This window comes from Sciurus vulgaris (assembly GCF_902686455.1).
Source record: "Sciurus vulgaris genome assembly, chromosome: 18".
Taxonomy (NCBI): domain Eukaryota; kingdom Metazoa; phylum Chordata; class Mammalia; order Rodentia; family Sciuridae; genus Sciurus; species Sciurus vulgaris.
The window spans coordinates 21,080,116-21,107,161 of record NC_136479.1 but is presented as its reverse complement, the minus strand read 5'-3'; the positions used below and the strand labels follow the sequence as shown (position 1 = coordinate 21,107,161).

Below are 27,046 nucleotides of genomic sequence, written 5' to 3'. Positions count from 1 at the left end.
CTGAAAAGTTCACTGTAGTCATGTTGCCATGTTATTGGAACTAGGCTTTAGCTTTAACGTGCCAGATGACTGGGAAGCAGTGGCAGCTCGGCTCAGGGACTTTGTCCCCCACACTGCCTCTGTCTAGATACCTGGTGTTCGGAGACAACCTTTCTGTCCTTGACACCAGACATATCAAATGGGTGGTTGACTTTATCGTTGGGGAGCTTAGGTCATGTTTAATGACTTGTACCTTTCCCCTCCCTGTTATTATTTGAAAGAGAAAAATAACTAGAGAAAAACATTATGGAAGGAGGGGTGAGACCCATAATAACATTATCTCCTAACCACAAATGTTTTCATTTATATCAACTCCTCTAGTGCACTTAAAAAATGTAATAATCATATTAGTTAAGCTATAAGCTGCCCCCCCCATAAATATTCTCATAGATGGTTGTACCATTATTCATCACACCATTTGCCTAGTTTTGAACATTATGGTTATTATTGTCATTATTTTGGGGTGACCATTAGACACAATGGTTGTAATAGAAACTTTTTTTTACATATTGCAGCTTTTTGTTTGTTAGATTATTTAGCAGATCTTCCTAGGAATGGGATTGTTATATCATAGGATTTTAATATTTTTATTGGCTTTATGCCAAATGCCCCAAATTGTTAGGATTTTTGGTGAGGTAAACTAGTTATATTTGCATGTAGATCATTAATTTAAAAGATGCATATTTGCTTTTTAGAATCTGATCAATAAAATGTGGCTTGGGGTCCCATCTCAGGATAAGATGGAAATCCGTAGCTGCCTGCCCAAACTCCTTTTGGCTCACCATAAAACCTTACCTTACTTTATCCGGAACAAACTCTGCAAAGTTATTGTTGATATAGGACGTCAAGATTGGCCCATGTTCTACCATGACTTTTTTACTAACATTTTACAGGTAAGGATATTTCTGAGGAAAATTTATCTTGTAAATTGTTTGCATAAGTGATTGTTTCTTTGCCTTGAGGAATAGTGTCTTAAAATCAGTCCCTTGGGACTTAAGTACTGAGGTTACTGTAGGATTACTGTATTCACTTAACTTTATATTCTGGAGACATGTTGTTCCTTTCTGTAATGGAGGAATGGGGAAGAAACCAAACCACTCTGATAACCTCTGGTGAAGTCGAGTTCAGCCTGTGAGCCTGTGGTAACTTCATGGCTCCTTAACAGGGATCCAGGGAAGCCCACCGGAGGTGCTGAGACCAGGAAGGCTGGGCGTCTTAAGTGAGCTGATTCCTGGTTTGTCTGTGTCCTGGAGAAGCAGGTGTCGGGGTGCAAAGATGAGGACGTCATTAATTTCAGAAATTAGTGGGAAAATCGTGTAAACAGTAATTAACCATGACAAAGACTCTTGCTGTAGTAGAAATATGTGCAGAGAGCAGTGGTGTCAGGGCACGTGGGCTCGGTGTTGCTGGGCTGAGGTGTGAGGTGGTGGTGGGGTTTCAATGTTTAGTTCATGGTTCTTTCTTGGGAGGTGATGAAGGGGAAAAACGTAGACACACTTTCCCGTTGGAATGATGATTCTTGCTTGAGGCTGGATTGCAGAGAGGGCAGGCAAGAGAGAAGGAGACCAGTAAGGCTGCATTGGAGTCTGGCAAGATGAGTTGGATCTGAGCCAGGCCTTACCTAGTGGTGGAGGCGAGGCACTTAGGGTGTGGGCCAGGAGAATGACCAGTACCCGGGTGTTAGGGGTGAGGGAGGAGAGGCATCTAGAATGACTTCTAGGTTTCTGGCTCAGATGGGTTTTCCAGGCCAGAAATGAAGGAAGGGGAATAGTTTTGGTAAAATCTGTTTGGCAGAAAATACATTCATAATTTGTGTATTTTAAACCAAATAACAAAAAGTTTGTGTTCTTTCCATGTGATATCTAGGAAATGAGGATCTGGGGTTTAGGAGAGAGGTGTGGTTACAGACAGGGTTGAAAGTCATTAGGGAATAGGTGGGACCTAAAAGCTAAGAGAGATACTGTTGCTTGTTTGAATCATGTGATCAAGATGGGAACATTTTCACATTATTGAGACAGTCTTGAATATGCAGGAAATGGACATCAGGTACTTTAACAGAAGTAAAACTTTTTGAAAATTGACTACGGTCTCCGTGCCTGTAGGTTAGGATTTTTCAGAAGAGTATCTTTTTCTGATGTTTTGCCTGCTTTTCCTATAAACTGTTTGAATGATGTAGCAATTTAAAAACACTTGGTATCCATATTGCTTCTCTTAGATTGCCTCACAGTGACCCAAGAATTTGTTATTCAGTTTTGTTTTATATGATTCATTTACCTTTAGACTTTATTGGATCAAGAATGCACAGTAGAGTGATGTATTTACTCAGAAAACTGTCTGTTGGGCCCCTGCTGTGTGCTAACTGAGCATGGAGGGAGTCTAGTTAGGAACAGACATAGTCTCCCCTTTATTCTTGGGATACCATCCAAGGTTCCCAATGAACAGCTGGAATCACTGGTAGTATTAGGCCCTGTATATGTACTATGTGTATTCCTGTACACACGTGCCTATGAGAAGGTTTGCTTTATAAATCAGGTACAGCAAGAGATTAGCAACAAAAACTAATAATAAAATATAGCATTTATAACAGTGTACTGTAATAAAATTATGTGAATGTGGTCTCTTCCCCCTCAGGATATTTCCGTACTTCTGCCTTTTCATTTAAAAAACACACTTTACAGCTTCTCTTTGGCAGATATGGCTAAAAGAAGTACACTGCCCTTGTTCTTTGGAGCTGCTAGTAATGAAATAAGGGTTCCTTGAACATAATCACACAGTGCCAGGACTGTGGTGGCCACTCTGTCTACTGGGTGGGTGCGTGTATAGCCAGGATGCTCTAGACAAGGGAGGACTCATACTTGGTGTGGATTGGAGCAGGGTTCCACGGAGTTTGATCACAGGACTCAGAAGGGCATGTGGTTTAAACTTATCTGTTTATTTCTGGAATTTGTTCAATATTTTCAGACCATAGTCAACTCTGGGTAATCTCAACCACGGGAAGTAGAACTGTGACTAAGTGGGGGACTCCATACCTGCCCTTAGGGAGTTTATATTCTTGAGGTGGTTGCTGCAGCAAAACATAAGCAAATGAATACGTTGAGGTAGTTATATTATTTGAAGGAAACTGAATCCAGGGTAGGAGGAAAGAGAATATCAGGGGTGTTATTTAGATAGTGTGCTCTTGGACAGTTAAACAGAAACCTGAGTGGAAGTGTTGGGATGAGCCACATGGGCATCTAGAGGAATAGTGTTTTGAGCAGAGGGAACAGCAAGTGCAAAGACCCTGTGGTGAACCGTAGTCCTAGGGCACAGATGAGAGGGTCCTGGCTGGTACACTTGACTTCCCTCCCAGTTGAGGACAGTTGGGGTAACTTCATGGCTCCTTAACAGGGATCCAGGAAAGCCCACTGGAGGTGCTGAGACCAGGAAGGCTGGGCATCTTAAGTGAGCTAATTCCGGGTTTGTCTGTGTCCTGGAGAAGTAGCAAGGGACGGGAGGTGGAGAGCCTGAATCCTGATGGTGGCAGCAAGGAGGAGCCATAATTCTGCCCAGGTGCCTTTGGTTCTTTGATGAAGCATGGAGCATAATTTCCTGTCTTCTCTCTTTTTATTACAAGGGATTAAACCCACGGGTGCTCAACCACTGAGCCACATCTGAGCCCTTTTTATAATTTTGAAATTTTGAGACAGGGTCTCTCACTAAGTTACCTAGGGCCTTGCTCAGTTTCTTAGGCTGACTTTGAACTTATCCTTCTGCGTCAGCCTTTCGAGCTGCTGGTCCTGTCTACTTTTCAAGCCTAATTATTTCTAACAAGTGAGAATTTAAAATAATTTTTTAGGTGAAACACGCATAGAAGTTTAGAAAGACTGGTGGTGGTCTTTGCTCCGCAGTTTCCCCCTTTGTACTTGTTCAAAAAAACAACTCCTTTAGCCTGAAGCCTTTGTGACTTTGAAACCACACATTGTGGAGAGAGCACTGGTCTGGGAGGCCACAGGGTTGAATTCTTCAGACATCACTGTGTCAGTCATCTCTGACTGTAGCAACTGCTGCCACTTACGCGAGCCTCTTTCCTTCTTTGTAAAGTGAAAGGTGTTTAAAATCCTTTGCAGTTATATTATTTTCCACTTCTAGTTGACCCATGCAGTCCAGTCAGTATATGGAAGCCAGGTTGAGAGTGATGGATGCTCAGTTGCTGACATTTCTGATAATGATGATAAAGCAAACCTTTTTTTCAGTTATTGGTAAACAAGACTAAACTGGTTCTGCAAAAAAGTTCACCCTCACAGGATCCTTAGAGAGTAAACTGTATGAGAGGTTTTTTAGCTCATTTCTGTTGTGATCTGTTGGCAGTCTGGGGTGCATAGTTCTGTCTTTAAAAAACTCTTGACACTTGACTGGGGATCTGTGTAGTTTGTTGTAATTGTGGCAAACATCATATCAGGCAGAGAGTTGATTTAGGGTCATAGAATCAAAGTTCTGTGGGTTGGTTATATCCTTTCCACGCCCCTGGAGAAGGAAGTAATTGAAGTTGGAACTGACCTCAGTTCTCTCACCCCCACCTCATGCACCAGCACACACAAGACACTTTACTAGAATCTGTTCTCCAGATTCCAGAAATCTGCAGCCAAACCTTTGGTCTTGTTGCGCCTGGGTCCAGATAAGTAAGGGACAAGCAGCATAGGAAAGAATTGTTCTTCTTTCTTTATCTCTGGATGTCTAATAAAAACTGTTAAACCTTTTAGAAGTTCACTAGAAATCTGACCTTGATCTTCAACCTAAAGATATGTACTGTCTGTTAAAATCAATTTCAGAGATTACCAGTATTGTGAGCTTAAATATGTACGTGAAGATGATGAAGGGAAACATTTTAATAAATAGTTTTCTGGATACAAAGTTAATGAGAAGAAAATTTATACATTTTCTCAAGTTTATTTATTTATTTATTTTTTAAAGTAAAGAATGACTTTCTGCAGCATGTGAGGTCCTAGATTATAATTCCCAGTACTGCCTGACACCACCCCCCAAAAACAAAACAAAACAAACCCCCCAAAAAACAAAAACAAAAAAGCCCAAACCACAGAAACCAAACAACAGCAACCAAAACCCAGAAACAACCAGGAAGAATGACTGTTTTTTCATCAGTTCTTGCCTGGCCTGACTTCCCCTAAATGCTGAGAGAAGGGAGGGCTTGAAGATACTTTTTTTTTTTTTTTTTTTTTACCATTTTGTAAGATATCCCCCCACCAGAAGCATAGAAGCATGAACTATCTAGGAAAGTGCATATTGCAAAGGAAGCAGTTGGCACTGCAAGTCCAGATGAGAAAGTGAGACTGAGGACTGCGAGGAAAATGGGCAAAAAGAGAAGGAGAAGAAAGAAGAAATAAAGGGGAAAGAATGGCAGCTTTTAGAGTACAGATTGATAACTTGAAGGTCTCCAAGTGGAGGGTCAGCTCTTCATCGTGAAAAATAGGTAAGGGCAGGCTTCTTGTTCCTCTAGTGTGTGATTTGAATTTGAGTTTGTGTTAGAAATAGTTGAGCTTTGTAGGAAATGAAGGGAAACGTTGCAGAGGTGGTTGACGTCTGGAGCTGACTTAGAGAGATCTGTAGCTCACTGTTGGTAGCTGCTGGCTTTTGTGAGCAGGTGGTTTCTGATGGTTCCACTGTGGAGCGCTTTTCCTACTTTTTGGGGATGTGCTTCTCCTTAGACTGTGATGGGAAGAGTTTTCAAGGGAAAGGAAAGTGCCCTTGCAGTTCTTGAATGAAGATCTGGTTTGTAGGGTGCAGTTTCTGAGTGTCCTCTTCCCTCAAGCCTATGTTTTGTAGCTTAAGTGAAAAACTTGAATCAGGGAATGAATCACATACAAAGTTCACGATGCCCAAAGCAAAAGTGAAGTTCTCCTTAAGAGTTTGCTTTTAATAGACTGTAGCATATAACTCGGCAGAGAATGTTAGTGGCAAGTTGGGCTTGCTTTGATCATTTCTGGGAACTAGAAAATAAATTTAATAATGTTCCAAATTTTGTGAAAATGATTAGGAAGGTATGTCCTTTTTCTCCCCCTTTTGTTTAATTAGACTTGTGGTATAGAGAATGTAGAAAAAGCAACTTAATTCCCTACATAAGTATCTGTAACACCACACCATAATCATAGTTTAATGACACATGTATGTGTTGCTACTTTGCCATGTTTAATCTTGAATTTTCCTGAAGCATGCAAAAACTTAAGAATGTAAAGTTGCCCTAACAACCTGAATGTTGAAAAGAAACCACAAGTTGACTTACACATATCTTGATCACTAATATATAAAATATATTTACCATTTACATATGCAGTCATGTGTCACTTAACAACAGGCACATTATGAAAAATGCATTGTTGGTTGAGCACCACAGAGTGTGTCTCACACACCCCTGAGTGGTATAGCCTACTACCCATCTAGCTATGTGATGTGGCTGGTTGCTTCTGGTTTCAAACATGTGCAGCCTGCTACTGTACTAAATACTGTAGGCACAGTAACAGAGTGGTAAGTGGTAGTGTATTAAAAGATGCAGTAAAAATGCAGGCTGATAGGAATTTTTCAGCTCCATTATCTTTTTGTGAGTGTATGTGTGTGGGTGTATTGGGAATTGAACTCAGGGCACTTGACCACTGAGCCACATCCCCACCCCTATTTTGTATTTTATTTAGAGACAAAGTCTCACTGAGTTGTTTAGTGCCTTGCTTTTGCTTGTGATCCTCCTGCCTCAGCCTCCGGAGCTGCTGGGATTACAAGCATGCGCCACAAATGTATTCTTAAGTTGTTTTTGTAAGTGTTGATTTATGTAACCTATTCATGTGAGATTAAACATGTACAAAGATACTCCACAGGTTTAGTGCTAAGATTGTGCCTGACACTGCTCAGAATTTGTTTATTCTTACCAGTTGATCCAGTCCCCTGTGACAACCCCTCTTGGGCTGATCATGTTGAAGACGACTTCGGAAGAGCTAGCTTGTCCCCGTGAAGATCTCAGCGTGGCTCGGAAGGAGGAGTTGCGAAAGCTGCTGCTGGACCAGGTGCAGACGGTGCTTGGGCTTCTGACAGGTGAGCACTTTGGTGGCACCCAGGGACAGGGGCCTGAGACAGATACACAGAACTCAGGCCTTTTGAGCTGTTTCTGAAACTGAGCATAAAACTGGAAAGAATTCAGTGCTTCCCAGCACCCACAGCCCAGTGTCTGGCACATGGTAGGACTCCAGATAGATTCATAACTTAATTTTCTATAGTCTCTCTTTGAGTGGTCCTCACTATTACTATGACTCACAACGTAGAGTCCATGTCACAGAATTTGATTGAAATGCTGATACTATAGTGTAAGTAAGGTGGGTGGGAAGCACTTTTTAAAAAATAATTTGAATTTAAGATCAAGAGAAGTTGAAGGAGTAGGAAGATATAAAATTTTCTCAGTCTGTATTGGGAGATGAGACAGGCATGGAATCAGCCTCCCGTGCCCTGAGCTGTAGTTGTACGTAGCTTTTCACCTTGTCGGTTTGATTGGAGCCTCATGACTTGTGAAGGGTGAGAGTGAACAGGAAGCAGCCCAGCAGGGAGACAGGAGGATGAGGGAGAGTGGAGCATGGCAGTGCTGAGGGCCGGGGCTGCTGCGGTGTTGGCGCCCGCTCAGTAGAGGTGTGTGTCGTGCCAGTCCCAGGTCCTGAGTGCCTGGACCTGGGTTTGCTACTTGAAGGAGCATTGTAGTCGAAAGAAGAGATCTTGTCTCCAACTCCTGAACTCCACATTTCTTCTTGGATGTTCAGAATTTTTTCTTCATGTTTTCTTAAGTACTGGCATGTGTGGATACTTAAAATTCACTGATACAATGATTGATTAAGAGTGAACTTGTCATTTGTCCCTTCATCTTTCCCTGAATCCCGGGTGGAAGCTCAAACCTAGAGCATTTATCCACTCAGAGCATACTTGCTGACACCCTACCTAGGTGCTGCATTTGTAGTTAGGGACCTCCTATTATAGCTCTGTGTCCTATGCCTACCTGCATTTTAAATATTTTAAGGTGAGTTATAATTCACATTTCGTAACTTTTACCATTTTAAAATGCAACAGTCCAGTGGATTTTAGTATACTCACAGGTTGTGCAGCCTATCACCACTAACTGTAGAACACTTTCATCATCCCAGAAAGACACCCCGTGCCCATCAGTAGTCACTGCTATTCTCTCTTCCCATTCCTTTGGAAACCATGAATCTACTTTCTGTTGATGGATTTGTCTATTTTAGATTTCGCATAAAATGGAATCATCATATACAACTTTTTGTGTCAGTTTTCTTTCACTTAACATCTTTTCAAGATTTATTCATGTTGTAATGTTGAATATTATGGGGAGAAATTATTTTCATAAGCCTCTGTGAAAATCTTTTGTTCCAGGTTCTGTAGGTACAAAAATAATACAGTTCTTGCCCTCATCGGAGAGGCAAAGAAGCTCAGTTAAAAAACAGTGTTGTAGGGTGAATAGAGGTGTGTTTCACATGCACACAAAACTGAGCAGGCAGGGAGACTTCCTGGAAGAGGTGACAGCTGAGTGGAATTCTGAGGGCCAGCCAGGTGGCAGTTAGTCTGGGGGAAAAGTCAGTTTGGAATTTGGACGAGGAGTGCAGGTCAGAAGTTGAGAAAGAGGTCACCCGTTGGAGGAACAGCAGGTGGTTTGGGCGATGTAGGCTTGTGTGTGGGGTGGGCTGATGGCTGGGATGGATAGGGTGAGTGGAGGCCTGTTCATAGGTGAGGAAGTACGAGGATTAGTGGTAGGTTTTGGTGGGGAAGAAAAGTTGGGTTTGGGACATTCAAGTGGTGGTGTCTGGGAAGCAGTTGGATATGCAGGACTGAGTGAACGCCTTGCCTTGTTTCCACATCCCTGTCATGTCGTGGAGTCAGTGTATGTAGTTAGGGCTGAGTTTTGACCTGAGAGAGCGACTTCAGAGACTTCACCGAGTCTTGTTGCCAGGGATCCAGGTGAGTTACTCCAGCTGAGAGGGTAAAAGGAGAGGACAGAGGGCCAATGAGAGGACCTGGGAAAGAGGTGGTTAGTGATGGATGGTAGAGATGGTGAAAGAGGTAGAATCTTATCCAGAAACCAGAGAAAATCGAGAAAATGATGGCACCATGGTCTCAGAGTAACAGTTTGGGCAGTGCCTAGAACACCATGGGGTAGTAAAGAATGAGGTTTAGAGTCACCTGGAGGGGACAGCAGCCAGATGGCCTTGGCACATAGCAAGGTCAGAGGAAGTAGTGGGAGAAGCCATGTGGCAAGGTTGGGTGAAGCAGTAGAGGTCCTGAGGGAAGCCAGTGCTCTTCCAGAAGGCAGTTGGAGGCGAAGCAGAGAGGCACAGCCATTAACTTGAGGGGAACATGTGGTTAAGAGCTGTTTAAATACTGAAGTTTGATTAAAGCTATCAATAAATCATCTTTTTTTCTTTTAACCTAGGGATTTAACCCAGGGGTGCTTTACCACTGAGCTATATCCTGAGCCCCTTTTAATTTTTTAATTTTGAGACAAGCTCTCACTAAGTTGCTGAGGCTGACCTAAAGCTTGTGATCCTCCTGCCTGAGCCTCCCAAGTCACTGGAATTACAGGCGTGTGTCACCATACCTAGCTTCAAAAGTCACTTTTGAAAATTTGATTTTTATACGCTGGACTTTATCTCTTTCTTAAACTCGGCTTCTCTTCTCTTATAGGCATCTTGGAGACTGTCTGGGACAAACACAGTGTTACTGCTGCCACTCCACCACCATCCCCGACCTCAGGAGAAAGTGGTACGGGCCGCGTCCAGCTATAGCATTCCTCTCCTTGAACACAGTTGGGTGTCTCAGCAGGGCCTTGTATACATGCTCATTCTTCCCTAATCTATTTTGGTTTCTCTGCCTCTGCTGTCTGAATGGCTGGCTTTCTGCTGTTTTCATTGGTGCTTGTGCTTCCTAATAGGATTTTGTAAAACACATTCACTTCTTTATTGCCCAAGTGAAAGTGGCACCTGTGATCTTCTGTCATTCACCTCTGTTTCTGTCAGGGTTTAACTGTTGCCCCTCCTAGTTTGTGGCCCTCTTTGTTTTTCTTTCTTTCTCAAATGGTATGGCTGTGTTGCTCGTGCTGAAGTGGGTATGAGCCTGCAGGCGTCACAGATCTACCCCTTCTGTAGGGTGGAGGCAGCCTGAAGGGGAGAATGTCGAGCTCTATCTTCGCAGTTGCACTGGCGCAAAAGTCAAGTTAGCCTGGGTAGACTGGGGACCAGTGTGCAGTAGTCGGCACTCAATTTACATTGGTTAAGAGTAATTCAGTAAAGCATATTTGCAGTGGTTATTAAATACTTCACGGGTAGCTAGTTATTGTCCACAGTTACATCTGTTTCAAGAGTCATCTAAATATCTGCTTCAGCAGCCATTGAGTACTTTCAAGGATGGATAGAAAGAGGAAATTGTGTATGAGCAGAAACTTTGTTTCTAAATACTTCTCTTTACACTGAATGATCACAGATGATGTTCAAGTAAAGTATATCCTGTCAGTGGTACATATTTCTTCCTCTACTGTAAAAGTTGATGTGGCTAATGAGAAGTATTTCCACAACTTTGTCTTACCCCAGGGAAATGGACTGTTGAATGCAAGACATCTCCAAGCCCAGGCTGTTTCGTATAGCCTGTTGCTGATATGTGGAAGTTGAAATTATTGCAGTCATTGGAGAATTGAAAACATATCATGAGTTTTGAGAACTACTGATAGTACTCTGTCTCAAATTGCATTTATCATACTTGGATTAAAAACTTGACATTTATCATACTACTAAGAGGAAAAACTATTAGAGAGTCCTAGAGTATTTCAGAAGCCCATGACAGTTTCAGCTTTAGTTGTACTTGGTGGCAAACACATCATTCTTGATTTGGGTGTTTGAAGTGGCTCAGTAGATTTGTGTTTGAAGGATTAAAGAAAAATTTGCAAGTGATGCATAGATTTGATTTTATAAAATTGCACACTTTGTAGCATCCTACTCTTTGCCTAGTTTTAAACTTTGTCATTTCATTTAAATGTGGTTTGCAAAAGTTAGTTATTTTGAATTAGATTTGTCTTTAGATAATGGAATACTAGCCAGTGTCTAGTTTAGGTTAGCCTCAGCTGTTTACTGCAGTAAAATCGACTTGTTTTTCTGAGATCACTTTCCAGCACCATGAGCTGTGTGTTTTAGTTGGCTTTGTTCAGGTATGTTCTGATAGACTTGATTTTCCTTGGTCAGGTTGGGGAATATCAGATCATACAAATCAAAAATAAGTGCTTGCCTGTTTTATGGGTTGCCTAGGTTATGCTTATGAGTTTAGGTGAAGTAACCTGATATTTCTGTATAACAAAACCTAAACACACTGGTATTTGCTTCTTGAGAATTGCCATTTAGATTGCTATTTGATTTTTTTTTAAGTCCTGAATTTTAGTATTTGAGAAAAAGCTAAAGAATTTGAGGCTTTTCTTTCTTGTTCTTTTTTAGGGGGTGGGGATCATGGGGAGTTAAGTAAGCTTTTAAACTGGTTTACTTCCTCTTTTTTTGTTTTTTAAAGAATTGCATGTTCATTTGTTATGTTTTTTTCTCTTTATAATTGTACGTGAGGTCATCAGATCTTGCTCCATTATTTGGACAGTGCTGATGATTTAATCAATGTTTATTTTTGCTGCTTTTGCTCAACTATCGTAGTGCATTTAAGACCAAGTAAAGCTTTCTGAAAACTCTTTAGCTTTCTTAACCCGGTAATCTCAGTCTTGTAGAGGAAATTCATTCTGAGAAACTTCAAGCCAACAAATAAACCGAATTAGTTACTTAGCACACCCCATCAGCAGTGCCTGTCCTGCCTGAAGTCTGTGTCACTCTCAGTCAGATTTAGGAACCTCCTTAGGCATTTAGTCCCCCTGCTCCCACTCCTGGGTGCTGAGGATTGAACCCAAGTCCTTGTACATGCTGACCAAGTCAGTGCTTTACCGCTGAGCTCCAGTCATCTACCATATACTTTCTTTTGATAGAATTTTCAGTTTGGTCATTGTTGAAGAAGGTCCCTTTAGCAGCTACTGTAACAGCATGGATGTAGAGAAAAGTTTGAAGGGCCATGTGTGGTTCATTTCTCAGAGTAGTTCCCCCGCTCATCGCCTTTCCTCCTGCTCCTTTTACTGTGGTGGTCACTCCTTGTGCTAGACCAGACTGCTGTGAAGCAGATGGTGGTTTTTCTTTCATTTACAAACAAGGGAACTGGGGCTTCTGGGGGTCACTTTACCACTGAACTACATTTCCCAGTGTTTTTTATTTATTTAGTTTTAAATTTTGAGACAGCGTCTGGCTAAGTTGCTGAGGCTATCCTTGAACTTGGGATCCTCCTGCTTCAGCCTCCTGAGTTGTAGGGAATACAGACATGTGCTGCCACCCTAGGCTTATAGTATAATTTGAAAAACTCTCCCATAATCTACTAAAATACCTTGCCTTATTTAAGTGAATTATATATATAATATGTGTGTATATATATATAAATGTATATAAGTTATGTATACACGTGCGCGCGCGAAAATATACATATTTTCCTTTTGAATGCAGGGTCTTGCTGTGTTGTCCAGGTTGATCTTAAACTCCTGGGCTCAAGGGATCCTTCTACTTTAGTCTCCCAAGTAACCGGGACTACAGTGGCTTCTCTGCACCTAGCCCTTAAAATAATTTTTATTGAGAAACAATGTTAAAATGTTCTTTTTTTGAGGAGATTAAAAAAAGCCCCAGATTATTTCTGTCTACCTAAAAAATTTTTGCTTTGCAAGATCCCATTCTATCTTTGTTCTTTTGTGTATATCTACAATTGCAGTTATGGTATATGAATATTATTTTACATGTGACTTTAAATCATGCATATTTTTCTGTATTATTACGTTTCTCACTATTCATTTTTCCTGGGTACATAATCGTTCCAGTAACAAACCTTTTGGAAAGGAACATTGGCTTTGCATTCAGATGTAATACCAGTTTTATTTCTCTTTCTTAATAACTGAGGGACTGGAGAACCCTGATCCATCTATGCCCAGGTTATTCTAAGAGTCCTTACATTTAGATATTAATAATTTCTACCATAAAGCTATTATTAAAATGAGAAATGACATTAAAGGAAAATATGAGAATGTGCATGTAAAGTTGTCAGTATGGGGCTGTAGGACCAAGCAAATAATAACAAATAGTACTCTCAGGAGTCCCTGAGAAAATTCTTCTGAGCCACAGAATAGGGATGATCTTTTTTTTTTGTTTTGTTTTTTTGTTTTGGCGGGGAGGTGCTGGGAATTGTACCAGGGCCTTGTGCATGCAAGGCAAGCACTCTATGAACTGAGGTCCCAGCCCTAGGCACTATTTTTAAATCCACTTTTAACAAGGAAATTAAACCCAGTTATTAAAAAATAACAAAGCCCTCATTTAATGGCTGAGGAGATTGAGACTGAGAAAGATTAACTGACTTGTTCATATTTACGCAACTAAAGTAGAAGCTCTTGATAGTCACCTCTGGAGGTCCCCCGAACCCTTTTTGGAGGTTCTCAAAGGTCAGAAATATATTCACAGAAATCCTAAGACGTTGTTTTTAGTCGTCTTATGAGTTCACAGAATAATAAAATGTTCAGATTCTACGGGGCAATTAACCTTTGAAGAAATTACTTTTTAATATAATACTAACGAGTAACCACTGTCTTCTGAAAAGGCATCTTTTTCAGTTGTACATCTATGCGAAGCTGAATCTTCATGTGTATCAATGAAAACCATATATTGCAACAGATTAAATGCAGAAGTAGATGTGAGAATCTAGCTGTCTTAAGGAAATTTCTAAAACTATAAAAATGATACTTTTCTCACTAATATTTTGAGTAAAACAGGTTTTTCATTTAAAAATGATCTTTGTGCTAAATGTTTGCTATTTAAGTAAATTAAATATTTAAAAAGTTCTCTAATTTCCAGTTGACCAATATCCAAAGAAATAGCTCATAAATAAAAGCTCTTTGGGATTAATAATTTTTAAAAGTGTGAAGGAGTTCTGAGACTCAATCATTTGAGACCTGTTGCTATAAAGTATAAAATGTGAAAATTCACAGTATTCTATACGGAAATAAAATCAAATTATATTTGGTAATCTTTCCAGATTTTTCTCTGTACACAAAGATAAAACAGATAGACTGAATAAAGACAGTGATATAATACATTTTAATAAAAACAAATTTTAGTTTTACTTGGATTCAACAGGAGTCATTAAACTGAAGGAATTGCTGACCTTGAGATGTTTTATCCATGGATACATTTCTAAAAGATATCTCTAAGGGTAAGATTATGAAAACCCATTTCTTACTACAGGTATTAATTTAAGACACTGTTCTGGGGCATCTTCCTTGTGAAAGATGGGAAAGGCTGCGTAGTGCCGTGAATAATTTCTTTAGTCTTGGTTGCATATTTGAGTGCAGGCATCAGGCCTTTTGAAAGGTACCCCAGTTGATCTCTTGCAGCTCAAAAACAAAAACCAGAGTTTTATTTGTGGATCTTTAAAGTCTTGGAGTCCACAGGGGTCCCTAGAACAAACTGTGATTTGGGTGCTGTGGAGCACATCTGTAGTCCCAGCTTCTTCGAAGGCCGAGTTAGGATTTCTTTGAGCCTAGGAGTTGGAGACCAGTCTGGACAATACAGCAAGAGCCTGTTGCACAAAAGAAACCAACCTTTCAGAACTGAGGCTTTGTAGTAATGCTTGTATTTAAAAAAAAAAAAAAAAAGTTAAGTGCAGATTGTGTATTTAATCAAATTGCATAGTTTTTAGCACTTGATTGTCACTGATGGATGTAAGGCCTCGCTCATTGCTTTTTAAAAATGTTTTATAGAGCATACCTTTAAAATTTTTTTTTAGTTGTTGTCGGACCTTTATTTTTAATTAATTAATTAATTAATTAATTAATTTATATGTGGTGCTGAGAATCAAACTCAGTGCCTCACACATGCTAGGCAAGCGCTCTACCACTGAGCCACAATCCCAGCCCTTGCTCCTTGCTTTTTATGTGTTCCATTTCATCACCCTCTGCCTTCCCCCTTCCCACAGTGAACAGCCATTTTAATGTATAAAATGTGTATCTTTTTTTGGTAACACATTCTTGTAAAAACTTAATGGTTTCCATGTATTTTAATATACATGTGGTGATACTGTAATATACGTGTGGTGATACTGTAATTGTTTGACTTTTTATTCAGTAATCTCTTTTTTTTGCATCCCCAGCATCTTAACCTATGTTCTCCGTCCAGGGAGGAACCTGGATGGAGTCTAACTGCCCTGGCTCACCCACCTGTCCCCACACAGAGCAGTGTGAAGGTTGCTTTGAGAACAGGCGGTGGGGGAATGGCCAGGTGATGGATGTGAATGTTACCAGGGTTCCAGGGCATCTGGTCCCTCGACACAGTGTCTGTTGTCCTGCCAGTGTTGCCTAAATGTTCTTCTCTCTAATCCTCGTCCTCTGAACTTGGCATTCTCCAACATTCTTATTTTTCTCACTTTCCTTTTAATTTGCATTTTCAGATTATTAATTTGATATCTCTTTATATGCTGGTCATCCTTTTGCATTTCTTTTGCGAATGATCTCTTAAGATGCACTGGTTGTCTTTATATTGGGCTGGTACTTAACTGATGTCAGCATTTTTCTTGTTTATTAAGATAGATTTAAAGTAGAAATAGATTTTAGTTATCCTTGATATTAGAAATTATGACCATGTTCTTGTAGTCTTTATCTGCCTGGTCACATTTCTGTCATGTTTTTCATTGATTAGTAGGAGATTTGATATTGGATATCATGAAAGCCTTTTTTTAAATTTTTAGGTGACTTACTGAGTAACCTATTGCAAAGTCCTAGTTCAGCCAAACTGTTGAATCAACCAATTCCCATCCTCGATGCGGAGAGTGAGTATATCTGTTCCCTGGCCTTGGAGTGCCTGGCTCACCTCTTCAGTTGGATTCCTCTGTCTGCCAGCATCACCCCTTCCCTCCTCACCACCATCTTCCACTTCGCACGCTTTGGCTGTGACATCCGGGCCAGAAAGATGGCATCAGTGAATGGCAGCAGCCAGAACTGTGTCTTGGGTCAGGAACGTGGCCGGCTTGGGGTCCTGGCCATGTCCTGCATCAATGAACTCATGTCCAAGAACTGTGTGCCTATGGAATTTGAGGAGTATTTACTGCGTATGTTCCAGCAGACTTTCTACCTCCTGCAGAAAATCACCAAGGATAACAATGCCCACACAGTGAAGAGCAGGCTAGAAGAGCTCGATGAGAGGTAATGAAAACAGGTTGTGTCCTGAGAAAGGCCCTTGGCCAATTACCACGCTGTGCTGCATAGTGTCTGTAATCCCCTTTGGTTTCAGAATGTGGGGCTCCTGGTGAGGAACAGAAAGGTAGGTGTGTATCAGTAAGTCCGACATGAGCTGGAAGGCCTAGGGTGGTTCAGGGAAATGAGTTGATGTGGAAAGTGATGGTGGATTGTGTAGGTTTGTTGCTTTTCTTTCCCTGTCCATTTCTGTCTTCCCTTCCACTGCTCTTCCCCCTCTTCCTCACTATTTGCCTGCAGGTCCGAGTTGGTACAGGAACTGAGACCGCTGCTTCTGCGTAGGCAAGAACAGAAGAGGTCCATGGAGGTACAGCAGTCAGTCCCCCTTCCTCACTTGGTGTTGCTGTCAGTTTTTACTATTTGACTTTTTCCAAGTGAACATCTTGCAGTGTAAATGTATAGGATTGTTGTTACTGTGAGTTTACACAAAAGACGTGTCCAACAAAAGATAGGAGAGATATTAATGTAGGTCCAAGTTAATGTGGCACACATCTATTTTTCTTTCTTATGGTTTCCTGGGATGGAGCCTAAAATTGCCCAGGCCCATTTTTCTTAAAGTACTTTAGAATACATCTTTTTTTTTTTTTTTTTTTTTTTTTTTTTTTTTTTTTGGTGGTGCTGGGGATTGAATCCAGGGCCTTGTGTTTTCGAGGACAGCACTCTATCAACTGAGCTGTCTCCCAGCCCCCTTAAAGTACTTTAAAAGATGACTTCATCACAGTAGTCAGAGGCAGTGATCATTATTTCCTTTGCAGATGATGTCATTTATGTATCTTACATCTTGCATTAACATAACAGAAACATTATGAATAATCTTGAACAACCGTGTTGACTGTTTAGAAACATCCAAGTTGATAATTTTATTGAATTGGAAAATATTTATAACTTGCCTAACAATAAAAGTTATTAATATCTTAATCAGTTTTCTTTGGACTGTCTGTTGTTATTAAGTTATGCAGAGTTAAGCTATTTCCTTTTTCTTAGAATAACTCGCAGAATAGAAAGGCAACTGCCTAAAGTTAAGAAAGTTTCATGCTTTTTTAAATTGGACAGTTTTAACTGTTTCTAAAGTTTAAAAAATTGGTACATAAGATTATCTTGGTTTGGTTCATTGTAAACAAGCTTTGTGTGGCATTTCCTTTGTATAAATACAGAAACTCATGGTATGGTATATTTTTTTCGTGACTTGATAATTTTTCCATATGAATACAGAGGTTTTAGTATTCACACAATTTCACAACCTTTCTAGTTTTGGTTAAGAGAGTCTGTTTCCATATGTTAATAAAATGTAGCTGCTTGTACCAACCATCGGTATCAGTTGTTTTGACTTTTCCTTGAGGCACAGCGTAATCACACACACTGTTATGATTTATGTCCAGATGGTATAGAAATGCCTTCATGGATTATCCGTGTACTGATTTTGTTCCATGTAACTTTTGTGCTCTTGGTTTTATATTTTAATCCTATGCTTCCTCTTGCCCTGTGAAAGCTGAGAGGTTCCTGGAGGCAGAAAGGTGACATAAACACACCGTGTGTTTGCTCCCTGGCTCTTGGGTCCCTTACACTAATTCTCAGTCCATCCTCAGTTCCTTAGGAGCTGCTTAACCAGGTGCTTGGCTTCTCTCCTCCTCTGTGCCTTTCCCCCCTAACTTTCTACTGTTCATTAGCACCTGTACCAGAAGGTGGGCAAGGGAAAGAAAATGAGGTGAAATCAAACCTGTAGTTTTGGCTACTGAACAGCCTTGTAATTTTTTAAAAAATTGGGTGGAGATTAAAATAAAATTGAGATTGCTGAATATCTTATCCATGCCTTCTCTTTGGTCTTTTATGGGCAATAGGAAATTGAGTGCATTTTACTGAAGACCAGTGAACTGGTTGACTTTGAAGACTTTGTAAAATTATAATGTAATAAATGCGCTGAGTGAGGAGTAAGGAGTCCACCGTGAGCATAGGTGATTGAGGATAAGAGAGAGCAGTCTCTTGTGCTTTGCCATCTTTTAGCCATTTAGTGCTCGTTTTCAAGTTTGGACTCCTTGGTACATGGAGATAGCCATTCTCCTTATTAGCCAAAAGTCACATGTATTTTCAAAAAAGCTGCGAATAAGCTCACATGTGTGTAAGCCAGCCAGACAGAGGTCACACAGGCAGTTGACTACCCTCATAGAGATAGATAGGTCCTGGGAGTGGCATAGGATATTTTCTTTCTGGGCCAGTTTTGCTCTCTGAGGAATAGTTGTCTTTTCCCCCTTTATTATTTCACATCTCTGCTTTAAAAAACAGCTTTTGCAGGTATGAGTTTGATAATTTCTTTTAGACAGTAATTCTCTTTTTAAAACTATTTTTAATTGTAGATGGACATAATAACTTTATTTATTCATTTTTATGAGGTGCTGATGATCAAACCCAGTGCCTCACATATGCCAGGCAAGCACTCTACCACTGATCCAGAACCCCAGTCCTAGACATTAATTCTTAGCTAGACCCAGTATGTTTTTACTTTTTTGTTGGTTTCTGAAATGTGATTTATGAAGGTATGTCCATCTCATTTTCTAGTCACCTTTCGGTATTGAGGGGCTTAAAATAACGGTTTCTGAAATGTGAGAGTGATGATGTGCTGTGTATTTAATAACAAAAATCTCTTATCCTTGCAGCTGTGACCCACACTCTTCTGGGAAATGATTGAATACAGATGAGTTGGGGAGTCACTGTGATGTGCAAAGAAAGAACCCTGGATTGGGAATGACCTTGACCTGTCTCTGGGCTTCATCTGTAAAATGGAAGCGTCAGACTAAATTGTCCCTGAGCCTTGTCCAGCTCTTAACAGCCTTCCTTCTTATATCTGAAAAACACTTTTAGGGTGGGGTGGAATACAATGAGCTTCATGGCACCAGGAGCCAGAGGGGGAGACCTGGGCGTTGGGGTGCAGGCCTGAATGTCTTCTGCCATGCCCTTCATGCAGCCTTGTTTTTATGTCTGTAGCACAACCTATTTTAATATTTTGGCCTCTTGGCAAAGAAAACCAGCATTCTAGATTCACAAGGTTGAAATAACACAATAATCTGCCCATCAACTTTTAGCGCTATTTCCTTTTAATCTAATTGAGTCTTAACACTAATGAATTAGGAAATAAGAGAGCACTAGCTCAGAGCAAGCTTTGGTAGATGGTGTCTGAGGATTAAAGTTGCTTTTCTGCTATGTTTCAGGTGGTAATGGAATGAAGGGTTGCCTGTCCTGTAGGTAATTGTTGTAGGCCTTTATATTTTTAACTGGAAAAATGTCTACATCTGTATAGTTCTGTACTGAATGAAATTTGGATTGAATTTAAGTTCTCTGAGGAAGATGGCTAGGTTTATTATGTCACTTTTTGTCTTCTTGTCTTATCTAGCTATATTGAGAAGTTTACTGACTTTCTGCGGCTCTTTGTGAGTGTTCACCTGAGAAGAATTGAGTCCTACTCCCAGTTCCCAGTGGTGGAGTTTTTGACACTTTTGTTCAAGTACACATTTCATCAGGTAAAGCACCAACATGACCCTTCCCTTCTGAAGAAGAGGTCTCCTTGTTTTTACAATGTTTACTATATGTGCTGTGTAGTAACAAACTAACAACTTCAATCTTCATAGCAACCTGTGAGGTTGGTACTGTTGTCTCCATTTTACAAATGGAGAAACTGAGGCACAGAGAGTAAATTTGCTCAGGGTCATACAGTCAGCAAATGGTAGAACCAGGATTTGAATCCACAGATTCTGTGCTCTTAACCACTGTTGTCTTAGGGAAGCAAAGTACAGAAAAAGTCTGAAATTAGGGACTTTAATAATTCTGTTCTGTAATTGTCACTGAAACTCCACAGAAGATTATATATGGTCAAACTCTCCAGTTAAGTTTAGGTGGTATCCAGTATTATTCCTGTTCAATAAATATATCTGAGCTCCTATTTCATTTTAGGAGGTAGGCATATAAACTTCACTAGTAGCCTTTGCCTTCTTGGGTTTATATCTTAGTGACCCACTATGTCTGTCGGTCTCTCTCTCTCTCTCTCTCTCTCTCTCTCTCTCTCTCTCTCTCTCTCTCTCTCTCTCTCTCTCGACCCACTATGTCTGTCGGTCTCTCTCTCTCTCTCTCTCTCTCTCTCTCTCTCTCTCTCTCTCTCTCTCTCTCACACACACACACACACACACACACACACACACACACACACAGAGTTTTTTAAACCTTTATTGAGGTATAATTTTATGTACCCTGAAATTCATGTCATGATTGGACAGTTCATTGAATTGATAGTCCTGCAACTGTTACCATAATCCGGTTTTAACATTTCCATCACACCATGTCCCTTTGTCTATTTGTGTGTGTGTTTAAACAAATAAGCTTTTAAATAAAGTGTGACACAAATAGAGAAAAGTACATAAGTCATGTGTACAGCTTGATGAATTTTTCCTAAATGAACAACCCATGGAACTACCACCTAAGACAGAAAATAGAACATTACCAACTCCCCAGAAATTTTCTCATGTCCTTTACCTGAATCACTCCCCCTCCCTTCTCCATAGAAGTAATAGTCCTGACCTTGATACTGCAAGTCAGTTATGTCTGGTTAGAAATTCTCTGAAAAGCAAATAGTGTATATTTGGTATTTGTTTTGTCTGACTTCTGTTTTTTTTTGGGGGGGTTGGGGGATGGGTACTGGGGATTGAACCCAGGGGTTCTCTACCACTGAGTCGTGTCCCCAGCCCTTTTTATTTTGAGATAGGGTCCTGCTAAAGCTGAGGCTGGCCTTGATCATACTCTTGCCTCAGCCTCCCAAGTTGCTAGATTATAGATGCACTGTGCCACTGTGCTTGGCTTTGTCTGACTTTTCTTTTTTCCCCTGTTCACCATTTTGTTTGTGAGTTTTTTCCGTGTTGCTTGTGGCAGTGGTTTGTTCTTGTTCATTGTTGTTGTGGTAAGTGATTGTCTGAAAATCCATTCCACTGCTGATTTGGCTGCTTCTGGTTCTGGGTAATTGTGAATCTGGCTGCAGTGAGCATTCTTCAATGTGTTTTTTGGTATACATGGGTGGCTCTTCCTGTTGGTTTATATCAGGAGTAAGACTGCTGGGTCAGAGAGGGCATCTGATTTTAAAGCCTATTTTCTACACCACTGCCATTGTAGCTTAATAAGGCTAGAAGAGGCAAGGGTCTAGCCTGGACGGCGTGATTGGGGATTTGCAGCAAGGACTGAAAACCAGCCTTTCTCAAAGAGGGACTTGGTATGTAAAAATAACAGTCCCCAATGGTGAGAGTGACCTATTCCTTGGAGCAGGGGCAAGGGCACAGGTGGCGGGGCCAAGGAGGACCCAAGCTTGAGGAAGTGTCAGGAGATGTGGTAGAGGGGCCAGTGAGCACAGCAAGGACGAGGCCTTGGGGCTCACAGGCCTGTGGGGGAGGGCAGCAGAAGAGGTGACCTCAAGATATGGTGGGAGGGGGTATGTGGGAGGAGCAAGGGAGATGGAGAAGTGACTTGAGAAAGATGCAGAGAAATCTTAAAGAATGCAAGGAAAATTGGATTGAGAGAAGTTTGAGTGTTAAATAGATACTTTAGTATAAGTGAGGCAGAAATAAAAGATAAGGAATCAGTGCTGAGATCAGAAAATAGGGGCTGGTTTGGGAAAGGGATGAAAATGTCTTGAAATTCACCCCCGCTGTCAAACGCTCTTTAGTGTGTATACTAGAGAAGAAAGCTCAAAAACTGCTCTCAGGCTGGGGTTGCGGCTCAGTGATGGAGTGCTCACCCAGCATGGGCAGGGTCTCGGGTTTGGTTTCCAGGACCTGCCTCCCCGCCAAAAAAAAAACAAAAAACAAAAAACTGTTTTCAAGTGTGTGTCTCACTCATCCTTCTTTATACTTGGACACCAAAAGTTCTTTGAGAGTTCTGGTTACTTCCATTTGTGTCTTTGGATGAGCTATTTTAGTTTCTTTTCTTAGATTTCAGTTTCCTCACCTAAGAAGGGAGAGACTTCCCCAGTGTTTAAGAGTCTCCTCTGTGTTAGTTTTCCATTGAACTGAAAGAGGTGGTCTCATGTATTCATGTGTTGTATTTATATATTGGGAAAAGAAATAGAAACGTGATCAAGAAGCTTCTTCCATCCTCTCTTTCCCTGGGGTCATTGTCAGCTGAGCTTTCTTCTGCTCTTTGGTCCTACTGAACTAGCTGTGGGAGTAGGCATCCTTGTAGTCCAGATAGAGTGCTATTGTGAGCTTCAGGCGGAGGGATGGGAGCCCTGAAGGTGCTCGTCCCAGTGAGTGTGAGGTGGGCAGTCCTTGCAGGAGCGGTGGAGAAGAGAGCATGGCACGGTGCCCTCTGGAACAGGCCTGCTGCTGGGGAGTTCTGTGGGATAGGATTTAAGGATAGAAAGTAAGTGGTCTCAAGAGCTTCGAGTTCTCATCTGTTAACAGTGTGATCTTGGTTTATTGTAACTTTATTATTCACAAAGTGGGAAAGTGTGTCATTTTCCTTTCTACAGGGTTACTGTCAGTGTACTCAGTGTTTTGTCTTTTCTTTCTCAAATTAATGAAGTTTTAGTACTGGAAAACATATTCTGAAAGAAGAGCAATAGAGCAAAGGATGATGCTAATGTCTTTAGCCATTTCTTCTTTTCTGTTCCTTTCCCTGCATTGTTCTTCAATCTGCGAGTCCTGCCACCAGTCCCTATAGCTACTTCTCTCTGGGCATGTGCCTCCACCTTGCCTGTCTTGACTGCTGAGCCTGAATTTCCTCTTGGTCCCCTGCTCCCACTGCGCCTGCAGCTCCTTCTGTGCCCTGCGTGTTCATTCCGCCTCTTCTTTAAGGCCATGCCAGAGGTGGCATGGTTTGGGGGAACAGGCTCTGGACGGGGCTGGTCCATGTTCTGGTTCTGATTGTGTTGCTTAGTTGTCTTTTCATCTTGGCTGGGTGATTTACTTCTGAAACCTGGCTTCTTTGTCTTACATGGGGAGAAAAACAACCCACTTCCCAAGGTTACGGTGGAGATCAAATAGAACGATGCAGATGAAAAGTACGTACTATCAACTACTTGGAAGACAAGACAGAGTGTCCTTCATTTCTTAAAGAAGCCTGTCAGAATTTTCAATGATCAGTTAGCCCTGGAATGTGAAAAGTACCTTCTAAAAACGAGCCAGGGTTAGGAAAATTGGGTGACTCCGGAAGTGGCGTCAGCCTAGCATCTCAGTGATCTTCATGACTGTATCCACAAATAGGATCAAAGGTCAGATCCCGGGCAGTCTGTGTGCAGTGCCCAGGCTCACAGTGGGACCTGCAGGTAACGATGTGAATGGCATTGTTTCTGGCTATACAGTGGTATATCTGCCCCCTGTCCCTACACCCCCGCAGGGTCATGACTCTAGTAAGTCTTCAGTTCAAAGGCATGAGGGTGACTGGTGTAACTGTAAAGTGCTTAACACAGCCATCCAGGTGCATGTATGTGGTGGCTTTTGTGAAAAGCCCATCCACATGCATCTGATCGGTCATTTTCTTTTGAGGGTGGGTATCTTCGAACCAAGGAAGGATGATTGGGTAACTGACTGACGTATGGGAAGCTCAAGAAGAGAAAGCCAGAATAAGACTGCATCTCGTGGATGTACAAGTCTGTGGCCTGTCTGCTGACTCCCCACGTTGTTTCCATGTCTTTCTCATTGCTTTACTTGATTATTCTCCTGGTTGATTTCGTGCCATGAACTATCTGGCTTTTGCCAAGTATGAAGTAGAGGCAGGACGTGGTCATTTTGTTTTTTGAGGTTGGTGCTGTCCGCTCCTGGCTGATCTTAGCAGTCTAGTTCCAGGGATGCTCTTCAGAGTGTGTGGTTGGCATTTGCCTGATCGATTGTGATTTCAGCTGCTAGGTAGGGCTCCATGGCTACCACTCACCAGTGTTAGTTTTTCTTTGGCACATTCTTTATGTGCTCTTGTAAACTTCTGAATTTCCTTGTGGATCAGAAACAGGGAAACTGATCCATGAAGGTGAAGGTATTCTTTCTTTCCATATCTGATCCTGTCCCCAAATATGTGGTTCAGTGAGGCAGTCATTAGCAAAACCAAAGTAAGGGTTCTTGTGGGCCAGAATTTGGATATATCAGTGATTTGGGGGTCATAGGTTGAACCCAAATGTGTGTGGTAAAGACTAGCTGTTGGAGAGAATGGTGCCTGGGATTTTCATGAAAGAGAATCTTAAGGCTCTTAAAGTTAACATTGGAGCAGTCCAGGCACTAGGACCAAAGGGCGACTTGCTCTGCTCTTGTTCCTTTCTGTTCTTATCAACACCTAGTCTGAGGTTCCTGCTAACCTGTTTGACACCCCTACTCTTGCAAATGGCCTATGCCTTGAGGGTGACACTTAACAGCTCCTTTTCCATCTGTTAGGTAGGAAGACTTGTGAATAGTGCTTTCCTTACATTCAAATGTGTAACCCTTCACCTTTGAAGCCACTCTTATTTTTGGTTTTGTAATGGTTTGTGGTGGAAAGAGCATTGACTGGGGGCTCAGTTTGTCCTGCATCGTATCTCCCTAATGATGTGTTCCATGGCGCCCTTGTCTTGTTAAATTCAGTAGGAGCCAATGGTGAAGACACCAAAACCACCAGTGATGGTTGCAAGGAAATAGAGGGAAGCTCTCTGTGCCTACGGTTGTACCCTTTTGGTGGAGGTAAACCCCGGTGTGTGTGTTTTTAAGCAATAGTTGCATTAAGTAATTTCATTGTCTGGATTTCTTTTGTACCATAGCCTACTCATGAAGGTTACTTCTCTTGTTTGGATATCTGGACACTCTTTTTGGACTATCTGACAAGTAAAATTAAAAGTCGTCTGGGAGACAAGGAAGCAGTTCTCAACAGGTAAACCCCAGAAACACTGATAAACAGAAACAATCATTTTTGCCTAAAGGGGCAACTGTGCCTCTGGACCTCTTTAGCAAAACTGACTCATGTAAGCTGTTTAGGCAGTAATGCCATTGAGGGTTTTCTTCATTTATCTTACTTTCTTAAAATCTTTTTCTGATTAAAAAAATTGTTATTTTTTTAGATACGACAATACTTTTGTATTCTTTTTAAAGGCCCTTGTTTTAGAGGTACAAAGAAAGATGTATTGAATGAAATGATATGACCTCTGGAATGTGCTTTAAAATAACCCACTGGGGGTAGAAGCGAAGTTCACATAAAAGAAACAGGATTGGTTATGTGTTGATACCTGATATTGAAGTTAGTTATTAATAAATTTCCTAAACAAACTGGTTGTGGTGGTTGGTGCATGTCTGTAATTCCAGTGACTTAGGAGGCTGAGCCAGGAGGATATCAAGTTTGAAGCCAGCCCCGCAACTTTGTGAAAACATGTCTCAATGTAATATGACAACAGAGACTGAGGATATAACTTATATAGGGAGAATGCTCCTGAATTCAATTCCCAGTTCCACAAAAATGCAAAAGAAAAAAAAATGTTCTAAATAAGTTAATTTATCATGGATGCCTGGGGTTGTGACTCAGTGGTAGAGCACTTGCCTTCCGTGTGAGGCACTCGGTTTGATCCTCAGTACCACATAAAAATAAATAAATAAAATAAAAGGTATTGTGTCCATCTACAACTAAAGAAATAAAAAATAAATGTGAAAAAAAAAGATGCTCCCCTCACCTTTTTCCCCCTGTTATTTTGTTTTTAATGGGGCTTGAACCCAGGGGCACTCTACCACTAAGTTACATCCCAATCCTTTTTATTTTTTATATTGAGACAGTTTCACTAAGTTGCTTAGGTCCTCTCTAAATTGCTAAGCTGGGCTTGAACTTTGGTCCTCTTGTCTCAGCCTGCTGAGTCTGTGGGATTACAGGCATGTGCCACTGTACCTGGCTCCTATGTGTGTTTGTTTATTTATTATGATTTAGGAAAAGATATGGAAAAACATAAGGAAGATAATTTATCCATAATCCTTCGCTTCAAAGTAAGAGTGTGTGTGTGTGTTTGTGGTGCTCAGGATTGAACCCAGGGCCTTGTGCTTGTAAGGCAAGCACACTACCAACTGAGTTATATCTCCAGCCCAATGGTGTAATTTTCATTGCATTTTTTAAACACAGAAAATAGGAAAAGGTTTATTTTCCCCAGGTTTCTTGCTCGTAAGCAGAACACACATTTCCTGTATGGTACAGTGCCCCTGAATGGGGAGAAGAGGAGGAGAAGTGGGAGGCTCAGCTTGTTAGGGATCCATGGACAGGGTGAGCAGAAGGGCTGTTTTTGTTGTTGTTTTAAGTAGAAATAGACATGTTACATTTTGGATATTCCAGTGAAATGGCTGTATTCCAGTCACATCCTGAACAGGCAAGCTTGATGGAGGCAGAAAACCCTTGCTTTATATTGTTGGATCAGAATCAAACTGTTAAACTAAATCTGGTTCTTTGGTCTCCAGGCATGCCTATGAGGCTGCTGGGAGGGTGCTGTTGGTGGTCTCGCCCCAGGTGCTTTCCTACGCTCGGAGTGCTTCAGGTTCTTTTCAGTTTGGTCCTAGCTCTTACGTCTTTGCACACTCTTCATAAGAGAGGTTTCAGAGCGGGTGGTCACTATGTGTGAAATTAGCCAGCGGATGGGGGAGGTTCTGCACTGTGATGCCATGACTG

The 27,046-nt window shown here is 41.2% G+C and overlaps 1 protein-coding gene across 2 annotated transcripts in view; it reads left to right on the top strand.

Annotated features, from left to right (window-relative positions):
* Window positions 1-27,046, top strand: part of XPO6 (exportin 6) — a 100,768-nt gene that overhangs the window by 34,990 nt on the left and 38,732 nt on the right. For both annotated transcript variants that reach the window (XM_079121459.1, XM_079121458.1), the window contains exons 4-9: window positions 735-932; window positions 6,957-7,116; window positions 9,760-9,837; window positions 15,919-16,372; window positions 19,809-19,935; window positions 25,173-25,282. In XM_079121459.1, coding sequence (XP_078977585.1) covers window positions 735-932; window positions 6,957-7,116; window positions 9,760-9,837; window positions 15,919-16,372; window positions 19,809-19,935; window positions 25,173-25,282 — 1,127 coding nt within the window. The remainder of the gene's footprint in view (window positions 1-734; window positions 933-6,956; window positions 7,117-9,759; window positions 9,838-15,918; window positions 16,373-19,808; window positions 19,936-25,172; window positions 25,283-27,046) is intronic.